Consider the following 14977-nt stretch of genomic DNA (forward strand, 5'->3'; position numbering starts at 1 on the left):
TAAGAAGATATTGTAACACAGGGGTACCAGATTGGAGTATGGATTACAAAAACAATGTGTTGAGAGTATAAGATCTTTTTTGAGAGACCTGAACTACAACATAATGTACTGTATTCAGGTGTTCTATGTTTTTTTTTTAAGGAATGAGAACACTTAGAAGAAACAGTCCAAAGTAAAACAAACAAATATTACTGTATTCAATTAACAAAAAAAGTGCACTACTTTTAAAAAAAAAAACTAATCAGAAAAGTCAAAAGTAATGAATTTTGGGACATATTATTTAGCACTATACAGTAGCTAATCACACACGGGAAAACAAACAGTAATGATGTTATGACTAAACACTTCTTTCCTGTTTACATCTTGACTGTTTTTTTTTGTTTTGTTTTTTTAAATAGCAGTATGGTCTAATTCTATATTACTACTACTCAAACCTACCGCTGTAGAGGATTCAAAATGCTCACACAAAAATCAAGTTGCTCAAATCAGTGTTACTGCTGCACTGAATCTCAATTGCTCTCGCTTTATACAAATTGCTGGTGCTACTGTATGTGGTCTCTGGAACCAGTTCTCAAAAGCAGTGCAGAATCAGTCTATAAAACTAAACTTGCCTGTACTCTAAAACTTTTCAAGCAATAACAGAAATAGCAAAACTGTGTGTCTGACCTGTCCCTTGTCCTTTAAAATCCAAGCAGCAGTGTTTTTCACTCCTTTTGCAAGAACCATGTGTGTGTTTGCTCTCTGAATCTCAGCTCCCACTCCTGTTGCTGTAGGTTGAGAGGAGAGACAACATTCCTCCCATGGAAGGCTCGTTTCCTGCCAGGGTGACCCAACCACCTCTACTGGCTGCAGATATGTGTGCAGCATACTGTCCCCTTGTGCACTGCTTCTGCATACCAGCCCTGTGTCCTGAGCAATAGCACAACAGCTGCTCTTTATCAATCCCATTCATTAAGCAGCCAAATCACTACCGATACTAAACGTATCAAACAGTCGGATTGTTTATACACGACCTACCCCAAGGTCAGACAGACTGATACACAGGAACCAGGGCAGGGAGCACTGCTGAATATAACTGGACTCTGTTTATCAAACTTGTGCTTATATATGTATATATAGATCACATTATTAAAAAAAGTGTTATTGTTTTTATTAACTCTAACATATACCTAAAGTTTTTTTGGGTAGAGCAGACTGCTTTTGTAAAGCTTTTTTGGGAGTTGTTATTTAATTTCCAATTTGTTACTGAACAAACACAAGTGTGTTATGGAATGACTCAGCAGGTAATACATTGACAGTATGCTGTAGCAAAGTACTACAGTTAACATTTATTTAAAAGTATTCAATTTCCAAATACTTTGTGTAAAGGACTATCCAAAACTTTGCAGAAGATTGGTCTCCCACATACAATACATCTCTTGAAAAGTGCAAGGTAGAACTTAAAAATGATCTGGCATTTCAGCATCCAGTAGAAATAAATAACAGTATACTTTTTTTTTTGTTACCACTGTTTCAGCATGTTGTTGGCTTTATTACAGTACAGTAATATTGCAAGTGAATGCTTGTTTAGATAATCCAGTTCTGCTGTTTAGGTCACCAATTGCAATTTTTATTTTTGTACACCGCTGCACTGCAGGCAATAATTCAGGCTAGCAGGAGAAATTTAAAAGCTTCTGTAGACTGCAGACATATAAAAATATATTTTTTCCTCCAAAAACTGACTGCATAATATTTTAAACAGGATGAAGAGTTTGACAAGAAACAGACATTTCTACTCTATAGAAGCACGTATTGTTAAATCCAGAGCTAGAAAACGATTTACAGGTGGATTTATTAGCACGATAAAAGTGTATGGCAATGCAACTTAACCCCACAGCTCTATCCTACTTCATTTAGTAAACTCTGTCCTCCAAAAGTTTGCTGTTGAGGATATCAATTTAATTAAAGGGTATCAATGTTCCCTTATGTTGCTACAACTGTTTACGTAAGGTGTGTGTATTGTTTTAATCATCCTCCTGCTCACATATGTAACTGAGATGGAGGACGACGGGAAATGTAGTTCTGAGAGGTCCATGCAGGTACTGGGAAGCCATCTTGAGGCAGGGAATGCAATTTAGCATGCAGGTACATGGGAAGCCATCTTGAGGCAGGGACTACAATTTAAAGGCTTTTAAAAAAGTGGTAAAAATGTAAAAAAATAAAACAAAGCAATACACACACCTTATGTAAACAGTAATAGCAACACATGGGAACATGTAACACAATAAAATAAAAAGGTCCTTGTGTACCCTTTAACTTGATTAGTAAGAAGGATGAAAGCGAAAAGGTTTCACAGTTTTTCTTGTTAAAACCTGATCCCAGGAGTCAACTTGTCAGTCATTGCCTTCAACAAGGGTTGAATTCACTTTACTTTCCCAGGCATGTAACAAAACCAAATTTTCAGCAGTGTCGGCTTCTAAATGCTGAATAAGAAAAGAGGGTGCATCCATGGTTTTGCCCTTCCAAGCAATTCTAGTCTCTGCCAATGAAGAGTTCAGAACGCTACAGTTTGGTCCCATCATTCCCATCAACTTGTCTGTTTTCATGTTGTCACTGAATATGGCAAAAAGGATTCACTATCTTCAAGATTCAGTATTTCCCAATTCTTGTGACACTTTACAATAGCATTAGAAACATTCCTCGCTCATCCGGGAGAGTAGATTATTACACCTGCTCATTGAGGACATGAAAAATACTGAAAGTGTAATATAAAAATAAATATCTTGTGATCGACATAAATGCCTGAAATGTCAAAACCCTAAAATATTTTATTTTGATATCAACAACACAGTATTATTCTTTTTTTTGTCCTAATAAGCCATAGATTCTTGACCATTTGTGTGTTCCTAAAACTGACCAAACTCTGTCCCTGGAGAAACTACACTCATGAGTGGGGGAAGGAGTAGTCCACTCACAATAGCCTTAATAACTGACCAGTATGCCAGTTTTGATGGGCTGGGCAAAGACTTAAAGTACATGATTCACAGTAACCCACCTCTGAGCTACTATTATACACAGTCATTTAGGGCTGCTTGAAATACAACATGTGACCTAGAAGTAAAATAAAAAAATACTAACAAATCCTTCATGTTTACTACATGTAAAAACATTTATAGGGAAAAACAAGGTGGTGACATTCATCCAATTTTTAATTTGCATGCACACTTATATTCAGCTGACATACCTGCTTCTTGGCAAAAACATGGATTCTTTGATGAATACTGAACCAGACAGCAGGATATACCAACAGGTACCAATGTCATCAGGGCTGGAATGCAAGGGAAAAATAATGAGAAACACACCAAAAAAAAAAAAAAAAAAAAACAGAGAAAAAATAATAATAAAAAGAACGCCACAAGAGACAGCAGGAAACAGTATGACAATTCACAAGCAATGCAGTTCCCAGAGTAGGATGAAGCTGAAAATGGTAAACACACAATAGGTTGTGGGAAATATTTGTAATTTTGTCCAGATCTGAACTTTGCAGTACAAATGCTGTTGACTACATGTTCTGTGCTTTTACTACAGCTGTTGAAATTGTTGGGAGCACTGCACAAGTTCATTTAGCAGCATTCAAGCAAGAAATCTGTATTATTGTTCTTGGAGGGCCTGTAAAGTAACATCTCTTTTTTGAGCTGTTTTAATGAAACCATACTTAAAGATTACATTTCAGAACCCTGTAGTTTACTTCCCGTTTGCACCGCATACATTTAAAAAACAAAATTATGTTAATTTTCCATTCAATTCCCCAACATACAGTGCAGCAGCAATGCCACCCCAGGCTTGTTTAGGAATAAAAGAAATGACAGATATTCTGAATGATGGAGCAGGATTGATATCCTAGGCAGCGAAGGCATTTTGTCATTTCACACCTACTTGCACACTTGAAGGATTCTTTCCAAGATTAGACAGGCATACCGGCCTAAGCGTTCAGGGTAACCGTTTAAGAGTTTTACATCTTTCAGTTTGAGAAAACAGATTTGAATAGAAAAAGAAAAGAAAAAAACATCATGCAATGCTGTTTGTTTTTTTGTGCAGACAGAAGGATGGTGGGGAGATATGCAGAGTTTTACAGTATTTATTACAGGCCACTAAGAAATCAAGTCAACTGTTTACTTAATTTATTTTTTTATGTATTTTTTTCTTCATGTATTAGCAAATAAATCACTCATCGGAATTACACAGCTAAAACATTAATTGGAATAAAATGCATTATGAACCCAGGTGTAAAAGCCTGCCGTGGAAAGTTATTGTAGGCTGCATAGCTCTGAGAGACGTTACAACAGAAGAGAAGACTTTGTGAGCAGGTCACTACAGAAATAAAAACAAAACAAATTCCATATAGGAACAGAGTTCAGGGAGTGTCCGTTTAGATAACAATGGTGTATACCAAGCTAAGGGAAATATAATGCCCATGAGACATCTACATCCTCTTTCAATGAATCCTCTGCATCATGCAGGTCAATTTGTAAGCATTAGTTTTGTAGCTACAGTGTCTCCTCTCATTAAACCCTCTGCAGTCAGTTAATGAGATGACCCAGCATCTTAGCTGTTAAATGCTGCAAGAAATATCTAGCCTACATTGTACACTCGACTGCAAATCCACCCCTGTTTGAGCAGAGCTTACATTTTCACTTAATTACTCCTGTCTACTCCCAGCTAAAGTGAAATATTAATTACAGGTTAGGATGAGATGATGCATTGTAGCAGAAAATGCTTTCTCAATTCAACTAGGTCACTCTTTTTCAATACAGCCTTAAAAATGTTTATCAAATATGCATTGCAGCTAGAACTCCTGTGGGAGCCACTTGGTTTAAGCAGAGAAGCTATATAAGTGAAGGAAGACAGAAACGTAGAAAAAGTGTAACTATTAGGAGGTGTAGGCAACCCTTTTAGAAGCTGAATGGGTTTCACTGGACAAAAAAAAATGTGTAACAATTTTGTGTGTGCAGACTGTTAACTGTAATACAGCAAGTAGTATTTTATTAATGTGGATGTTCACATATTTGTATGCAATAAGGGTAAAATAATTTGTCTGACTAGGTAGAATTCAATATTTACAGTAATTATTCACATCTTATGGATGGACAGTTACGCAAAGTATAAAATGAATCAAGTAATGCAGAGCAATGTTAGTTCTCAAAAAAATGAAAAGGGTTAAATGAGGCAATTTAAATAAACAACAGAAATCTTCTTGTATGCTACATACTGTAAACGGTAATAGGATAAATTAGAATTTACAGAATCATTACTGGTCTACTTAGAGTTTTGACCTGAATATTCATATGCATTGCAAGCATCAAAGTTATTTATTGTAAATGCATTGCAAGGTCAGGAGCTGGCTGCAGAGCTACAGCTGTGCATGGAAATGCTCTTCACAGAAAGACAGATAAACACACAAGAGGCCCTGTTTTGCTGCAGTGCAGAGCTGGCAGGAGACCAACCCAACGTTGCCAAGTGATTGGCTCTGACAACTTATAGCACGCCGTTGGGGACCGAGGAAAAGCAAGAGCATCGACCTGCTGTGCGACTTCATTCTGAATTATTAAAATGCTGGAGAGTGGCTGCCAGAAAAGGAGCTGAGGTAGAAGATGAACAAAAAGCAAAGCCACAAAGTGCTCTGCTTCTAAACACCTACTTTCTTTGAACTTTCCACTGGCCGGTTTACTTACTGAACGTGACCTATTTTTGACAAAAGTCCCCCAGTAGAAAATAGTGTACAGACCTGTAAAAGATAAATCTAGCTTGGTTTGCCTATACATACCAATATATACAAAAAAACATATTAGCAGCTGTGATCACTGTAACACAAAGGCAGATTTTAAGAGATCTTTAAGATGATGGAATTGTGAAAAAACAGTAAAATGATTCAAACTTAAAATGAACCCTCAGAGTGCTGTTCCAGTATAGAACTAGACACATGCCCCCACCCCTCTACCCCAGGCTTTGTCAAGAGAAATTAGTATAAAGTAATCTTTTGCCAACATTTATAAAATGAAAAACTTGTTCTCACCACTGCAGGCATTTTCCATTATTGAATATTTTTCAATTATTAAAAGAGTCACTGTTTATTTTTTATTTTGTTAAAAGGCAGAGTTGTGTGGCAGCGGTTTCAAAGGGGAACGGGGTTGGAGTCAAGGCTAAAAGGACAAATCTGTAAAATTTTGAACTCTGTACATTCCTGACGTAGTGCAGCTGCTTTATATTCAGGAAGTACGCTTACAACCTAATCCCCTGTTTTCACTTGCTGTCCCAGTGTCCTGAAAGCTTTAGGCTTCCTTTTTATCACATTTATATTTAAATGGAACACATCTATGTAATAAAGAAACTACTTTTCAAACATATGAGGATACCGAGGTGGCAGCTACATTTCTTTAATTAAAGCAATGTGATAATCTATAGAATTAAAATAAATGTGAACAACCACAATTTCAGGGTTCCTTCCTTTTGAACACTGCAATGAACAACAAAGGAAAGAGTGTGCATGCGTCCATATATGCGCACACACACACACACACACACACACACACACACACACATATATATGGTGGGGGCAAAAGCAATGATAAGACGCATCAGAACCTCACTTATCCACACCCCATTCATCCTCGACTTCAATTATCCGCGGATCGCTGATGAGTTTTATCTCTGAAATACAGTAGACAATGTAGACTTTTTTGCCTCACTGAATCAAAAGACTATGATGGGCTTTCTCAGGGTTCAAAAGAACAACTTGCAGCAGTGAATTGTTTAAAAAAGCTGTTATGAAAGAAAGAAAAAACACTTCTGTTGGTATGTATTTTGTTGACATGTAAGAAAAATTTAAATTACATAGCAGACTTGTTTAAATATATATAATTGCATTTTTTGTTTGAAATCCCAGAAAACTAGTAACACTTAGCGGCCATTACTTAATATTAATGCGTGGAATTAATTAACAATAATACCTTACGATATTTCTAGCTGCTAGACACTCGACTTAGTTTGTGTCTTATGTTAAAATGTCTTATGATCTTGTAGCTTTGTACCATTTTTTATTTATTTGTTGCTATTATTATTATTATTATTATTATTATTATTATTTTATTTTTTTATGTTTTGTAGGAACAAGAAAAGCTAGGGAAATGGGGTTGGAGGTGTATCGTATTCTGATTTTGCTAGGAGTTACCAAAGTAAACTCATTTTAAAACATTCTTCTGTCTTTGTAATATATTGTATTGTATACATCTGTAAACGCTAATGTGGTTTACATGACTAGTTTCTGTATTGTATATAGTCACATGTAACAACACCTCATTTATCCATGGATTTCACACATCCATAGACCTATGTTCCACCCCCAAGCAGGTGGAAAAACAGAGCTCCACTGTACTACTTATTTTGTTAATGATATCTCTTTAAAGCTCTGAATGTTACTTTAACTCCAGTAGTGAGAAGCACTTTGGAAATATTATTCTTAAGTGTTTCTTAACAGTCTTCACATGGATTTTCTACTTCTAGAAACGAATGGGGCAGACAGAAAATTTTTAGTCGCCATTCAATAGCGTCTGTGTATACTCGCTGCAGTCAGGCATATTCCCTATACAAAAAGAGGGTTTCAAAACCAAGTTGTGTGATAGAGTGTTGGAAAAACATGCTCTTTTAAGATTATTTTTGTAGCTTGAAATGCAAGAGACACGTAACTACCAAGCATGATAAATACTTACACATATTGTAATGACCATAGCATGATAGTTTAGACTTGGGCATATACGGAGTTCATACCCAGTGAAGAGGACAGCAGGCGGCTCGGGGTACCTCGTGGGCAAACCTGTCGCGACCGGACCCCCTATCTATTTCTAAAAGTGGCATACGTTGGATAACATGGAAAGAAGTTTGTACACTTTTAGTTTTATCAGAGGAGGTACAGTAACTGGTAAATGCGAGATTGCAAGATTGCATTTCATTGCACTGACGATGACTGTCTGACTGTTAGAATAAACACAATCGCACATCGCAGGAGGAACCGATGCTCTCAAGAGATAACATAAGTTAAGCATAAAGCCACACCAAGATAACACCATCTTAGGCAGTGTGAGCCAAAACCAGTTTTTTTCACGACAGGCACATGAGACTCTCCACAGGGGGTTGCCCGGGGTGACTGAATCCACAAAGAGAAGAAAGGAGGGTGGGGCTGAGGTCAGTGGCTACTTAATCAAGGTGCACTCAGCTCAGCTCACTTCACTCTTTCATTAAGACTAGTATTGGAGACTTGTCGATCGAGAAAGTCCTGGAGGATCAAACCTACAGTATTGCATTGTATTATTTTGTTCCGTTATGTTTTGTTTTGCACCGTGCCATTTGCATATGAAAGTGTGATCTGTACTGTTTTGCTTTGAGCGTTCTTTTTGTTTCCGGAATTAAACCTGTATATATTGAATAAACCAAACTTATATCTGAAGAAAAGGGTTGTGCATTTCTTTCATCAAGAAACAACTACTCACTACTTTTAAAAAACTACATCATAAGAGTATTACGCAAAATGTCCCTTGGCCTAAAGATGGGGATTAATAAAAAAAAAAAAATACACCAATTCTTTGGAGGACTGACTTGCTCCAACAAGTTTAGCATCTTAAAATGTGAAAAGGACATTCAAGGTCATCAATTATTTATTTATTTATTCATTCATTCATTCACTTTAGTAGAGCTACTTATGGATAACATTATCAGTGGACAAACAAATGTAATTTCAAACAGTGCTCAGTTTAAATGCTTCATTTATATTAAAAAAAAAATGTATTTATGTATTCCATAATTTTACATTACCACTGAATGTTATCCCTAAGCAGCTTTATTAAAGTTAAAAAAACAGGCACAGTAAGGCTTTTAAATCTCTACCCACGCATAAGGAAAATCCCAAACTGCTGCCTGTCCAGAAGGGATACGCTGTGTTGTGGATAAGGCCCTCTATTCACCATACAGTACTTGTCTGTGGGGAAAGCAAACTGTTTGGGTGGTGTTAGCTAAATCATGAAAAAATGCATTGACTAGCAATGTGGGTGATGACAGGTTCTCTGTGTTTTTTGTTGTGCTTTCGAGACAAATTTAGTGATTGCTGAAAGTAATTGACAGACTGGCGCTTTTAATACAAGTCAACATAAGAAAGCCAAGGTAAATAGCTTTTTTGTTGGGAGCTAGACAAGAGTGTGTTTCAGGCAATAGAGATAGACCATTTTGTGCCAAACAAGGGGGTGCCATTATGTTTCTGCCACAAGCAATATTACAAACTGTATTGGTTGTTATGCAGTATGACTGATTAACTACCCCCCTGACAATTTACTTTACTACTCAAATCAAGGGGAGCAGTATATTGGAGATCAATGCATACTGTAACCCTGCACTAATCTCTACTTAGTTGGTAATCTTTTAAAATATGCTATAAATCAAAATACTAGTAGGGAGTATGTGTAGGGGGAAGCAATCCTAAAACATTCCACATCCAATGAAAGCAGTAAAAACAAAAGATGACTGACAAATAGAGAATAACTGGAGCTGAATTGCCACTTTTAATAATGTTAAGCATGAAGATGGCCCTAGGGTGAGTTAAATTGCTTCGTGTGCATCTGCATTTGTTTAATTTAAATCACATTTACACAAAACTCCCCTAAAATAAATTTTAAAAAAATAAATTAATAAAAAGTTGTTTCCTCACAATAATAAATACCTGCCTGTTACAGCTATTATTTTTAATTTTCATATAACTAGAGTTAAAGGGGGCTTAGATTTGATACACTTCTTAGTTATGAGAACTGCATTCCGTTGCCTCTTGATGTTTAGAAAAAAAGCTTATGGCAGAAAATTGTTTTGTTGCACTTTTTTCAAATTTACCTTCCAAATCTGATATAAAAATATGTATATATAAAATAGTTATTTAAATCAAGAAACAGTACATGAAAACAGAATTGTGTATCTGTCCAGTCATGGCTAGAGTAAATTGCTGGGGACAGGGTGCTTTGATTAGATTTCAATCTTCATTTTTGAACTGCTAAGTGTCTTCATACCACAGTCTGCTTTGTAAAATAACAGAATTGTCTGAAAGTCTGCAATGGTCATTTAATGTCTAAGAAATGCCAAGGATGCAGAAATCAATCAGACCAGACAGGTGCCTCATGTGAGCACTGGCAGCCTTGATTCTAATCAGTACATCTCTAGTTCAAAAGATGAGAGGCCACTTTTTTTTTTATACACAACAGAAGTGCATTTTACACAAAGAGATCAAACATACTGTGTATCCATTGGAAAAGTGGAAACATATTCCTTTTCTAAATGGAGGCTAGCATTGTGAAGCAAAACGGACATGGCAAAATCAAGTCAAAGAAGCCTGTTTACATTGGAGCAGTTGTGTCACTCCTGTTCAACCCTTTTAGCTATTGGACTTGTGTTACATATGGGACTTCTGCTTAATGTGTCTATTCCAATGTATTTTGCATTGCAGTATTGTTATATATAAGCTTTATACATTCAAGGCAACTTTAATGCTATATTATTGTTTACAGTTGATATGGCACAGGTTCCTTTTCAGTACTGATGAGATATGAAGACTACTATACTATGTCCAGAAAATGTTTGCTATCTTGTGAAATTTACAATGCAATATTTTAGATAAACATTACAAAAAAGTATATATGTGAATAGGAAATATGTTAAAAGTGTGTTTTCAGGGAACACATTTTCTCCTTTTAGTAAAAATTGGCCCCTTCATGATTGCTAACAGCTTTATTTTTTATTAGTACAGTAAATACCAATTGGAACGTGCATCAGACTAATCAAAATCATTTTCATTGCATAGGGATTTATAGCTTCAAAAGAAACTTATCACTTATATTTGGATAAAATTCACTAGATGCGATCAAAAAATTACAAACTCTGATTTAGTACGGGTACAGTGACTTTTTATTGTGCCGATTAACAATTGACATCACGAAGATGCTGCAAAATGATCTGTCAATCTTGGGCAGGTGTTTGTGGCCTGTCATAGACAGAGTGTGTCTGGTTATACCATCTTGCCAGGTTTGAAATTGCTGTCTGTGAGTACCCAAGACAGCAAGCCACGGTGCCCTAGTCCAGCCTCCAACAAGCCGATTGCACGAAGGCGCTGCTCTCTTGATAGACGAGGCACTTTGTTTTGCTTTTTTTTTTCTGTGATTTTCTTTATTGCTTTTATTCAAGCTTGCAATTCAACAACTGAAATCACTCCATATCCAGTGTCCAACTCTCACACTAATTAGGTGGTTAAGTTCATATGCTTCAGTCATAGTCACTCAAGCGTGTCATAGTCAAGGATGAATGATCAAGTGATTAAAAAGAAACCAAAAACATTTTGTCAATGTGCATTATTTATATACCTTTTTTTTCAGAAAATAAATGTGTTATAACAGTGATAAGCTTCTTTTGATGCTCGGTATACATACTACAGCTATTACAACTGGAATTCATATGTAATTCCTGTTACAGAAAGAAGTGATGACTCATCTCACTATGTTATTTCCAAATAATCTTTTAAACACATGCATCTTTTTTTGTCAAGAGAAAGTCATGGACATTTAATAAGGCTTAAACTAATTAGGCATGCTCTCTACCATAATTATAAAAGGAGGCAATGTGTCAGTAATGCATTGAATGTAGAAATTGGAACAAAATGGTATTTGCAATAATAAACTTAACAGAGATCCATACCCTGCAACCTTTAAAAAGAGCACAGACAAAACATAGAGGTCATTAACTGAAATCATACAGTATCATAGTCAAGTACAGTAGAGTACCTTTTACTGTACTTTCACACCCTAAAGAATGTTTACAGTGGACTATAATAGATGACAATCTAACAGTTAAAAATTTGTGGAAATGATTCACTGATTTTACTTAAAGTTGTAAAATAGCTTAATTTCACTGAGAAAAAAGGAGGAACGAATTAAAGAAGCAAAAAAGAAACATTTCACTGAGTAAGAACAGCTTCCAAGCAAACAATAAAAGTAATGCAAGTGTTTAAAAAAAAAAACAACAATCCCCATCTTTTATGTTAACCTTAGGTGTCAGAGGAAATGCCTGAGGAGTTTCCTTGGGTCTGCTTAGTCTCTCCAAAACTACGCAAAAGTCAAACTAACAGATTAAATCATAAATGAATAGTGGCGATGCAGCCTGTAATTCAAGATGCATCTGAATTTGTCAGCACATAATCCGATGTGCATTAGCAGCGAGCAGCAGTGTTCTCAGTTGTGTTCAAAACCCACACTTCAGATGATGGGCACACCTGCGCTCTTACACAAAAGTCACAAGGAACACTGTACAGTACTTGTACAAAACCAGTTTTCTTGTACAAGTGAGACCTATATATCATCACCATCATAATCCTCCCAAAGACTAGATGGTGCCTGTTGTTGTACTTGAGATATAATGTCAGATACACTTACTAGTATAGCACTTCATTTGCTTCATGTCTTTCATATCTTACGGTTTCACACATTAACCTGCAGAAATAGGAGGGGGAAAAAACAACAGGTTTAATTATATTTGTCTGAACGTGTCTGAAAACAAAATACATACACACAAATGTAAATTGCAACCAGTATGTATAGCTCTTGAATTCCTCACAAAACCAATAACCAATATATTTCATTTTTCTTTTTTTTTTTTGTAGCTTTCTTATGCAAAAGCAAAGTAGTACAATACATGGTAGATACTGTACAAAGAACATTTAACACAGGTTAAAAATACATTTTATATATAAAAAAAAAAAAAATAAAATACTTTGAAACAATTAAAGCAAGGCAGCTGAATATTTTTGACTGCTTATTCATATTGCCTCTAATTGTCTTGTATTTAAGGAGGGTTGGGAATAACAAAAATAACCCAACAGAAATAAAATGCTTTCCAGTAGGGTCTTGTATTGTTTGAATCAGTGATGATTATCATCTCAATAGGGAGCTAATATTAAAACAGAGTAAGAAAAGCAGTCTCAACACATCTTTTATTGCATACATGTATTACTGAGATTGAAGCTAACCTACATTATACAATATACATTGAAAACTGAAGTTCTTTAATAAATAAGAATCAAAGTAAACAAACAAGAACCTAGGTTGTTACCAGGTATAAACTTGATAAGTAGATATATACAGTATATTTTGCCTTGTATCCATTCCTTAGCTGGAGAGTAGACTAGACAATGTATTGACCCTTGACGTCTAAGCCTGTGACTTTAGAACCTTTCTTAATACGATATGAAATTCAGTTAGATATTGATGTTGGTGGTAAATTGGGTCAGAAGATGAAAGCAAGAGAAGATGCACACTCAGTCCTTCTTTGGTATTTTGCACTGTGTTGCTTTTGTTTCATCAAGGGAATGCGAACTACTATTTCATAATTTTTTTTGCCTCTCACAGACTTTTTGTGTACTCTGTATAGTCAAAATTATGTATGGCCACAAGTGGGGGTCAAAACCTTTTTGACATACTATAGAAGAAAATGTATGACACCACAATACAGAAGGGTATAAAAGATAAAATAGCATCCCATTCAATTCCAGGCCTTTACCAAAAATAATGGAAACTTCAGCCAGCGACCTACTGTTCTGTCACATAACTGACTGAAGACACTGGTCAGTCACTGTTCATTTCCATGTTTCGTTTTGCACTTTGATCAGCAATAAACAAGCATCCCTGCTGTTTATGGAAACATAAAAGCTTCTGTTTATAATTCTGGGACTCTAGGACAAACATTTTTCAATTCAGACAGCTGAAGGCGTTCATCTTTTGCAACTCCCATTTCATACTAAGTAAATCAACTTGACAAAAAACAGCAAGCAAATCAGTACCTTGGGTTACTTAAACGCTAACATATTACAGATTGTTTTTACAGCTACCGCAAATTGTGTAACCTTTGACTAACCTTATGCCATAGACGTTCTTTTCTTCTATGGAGCGGTGTGGAAATTATCATTTCACAATCCGTGCTTAATGTGTGTCCTGGATCTTGATTGCTTTTTTGACAACCAAAAAGACTGGAATACTATTGCATAAACTGATTAAATAGCGTACATGTGAAATTGTGTTTCGTTTAAAATGTTAACATATTGAAGTAAAAGGAGCTTAGTCTTACCTTAGCTGATGTTCTCGAAGGTTAGACAAGGCTTCCATTCCATGTAGGTACGAATACACTATTTCCAAATCCTACAAAATAATAACAAATTCAGGCTTTAGGAATATGAAACTGCAACATTCACAAAAATTTGTTCAGGAGTTCACTAGACCCTCAATTAATATTGTGTTTTTGGATGGACTTCAAAAAAAAGGGGGGGGGGTATTTTTTTATTTTTTTGGGGGGCGCAACAAAGCACGTAACAAGACAATTCAACCTTAATGTTTCACAAATCGATATTAAAAAAAAAATCTAATATACTTATTGCGAATGTATTCATGTGAAGTTTAAAGTACATTAGTCTCTGGCTAAGAGAACACCCCTCGTTAAGCAAGCAAAGTGTTCTTACAGCCAAAGTGTTCTCTAAGACTGAGTTAGCCACCAGACACAATATGAATTAATAAACACATAAGTACACACATACATATGCTTTACTTGTCGTGACGCACGTGCATCAACATATGAAATTAACTGAATAAGTAAAAGCAAAATAATAGGCAAGTGTATGTTAAACTATTACAATAAAGTAACAGACAAAAACAACATGGTCAAAAAGCTTAAATCGGCATGTACTATGAAAATTATCTGCCGGGTGTGTTTCGGGCTATCACAATGGCAGAGGCAAAAATAATGGCCATTACTTAGGGTTAACTTAATGTTAATAAACTAACTGTCAAACTAGATTCACACAGCACCCCTACACGTTACAAAATGCAGCAGCAATACACAGTGCCTATAGTAAGTATTCACCCCTCTTGAACGT

At 35.8% G+C, this 14977-nt stretch overlaps 1 protein-coding gene across 6 annotated transcripts in view; it reads right to left on the bottom strand.

Moving 5' to 3' along the window:
• The window catches only part of rapgef2b (Rap guanine nucleotide exchange factor 2b), a 149547-nt gene that overhangs the window by 78939 nt on the left and 55631 nt on the right, over positions 1–14977 (bottom strand). For 4 of the 6 annotated variants that reach the window (XM_041263307.1, XM_041263318.1, XM_041263325.1 and 1 more), the window contains exons 2-4: positions 14176–14246; positions 12489–12545; positions 3224–3307 (exon numbers count right to left, since the gene is read on the bottom strand). In XM_041263307.1, coding sequence (XP_041119241.1) covers positions 3224–3307; positions 12489–12545; positions 14176–14246 — 212 coding nt within the window. Of the gene's footprint in view, positions 1–666; positions 831–3223; positions 3308–12488; positions 12546–14175; positions 14247–14977 lie in introns of those variants that run through there. The other 2 variants (XM_041263334.1, XM_041263344.1) reach the window with 2 other exon arrangements.

This window comes from Polyodon spathula, chromosome 1 (assembly GCF_017654505.1).
Source record: "Polyodon spathula isolate WHYD16114869_AA chromosome 1, ASM1765450v1, whole genome shotgun sequence".
Lineage (NCBI taxonomy): Eukaryota > Metazoa > Chordata > Actinopteri > Acipenseriformes > Polyodontidae > Polyodon > Polyodon spathula.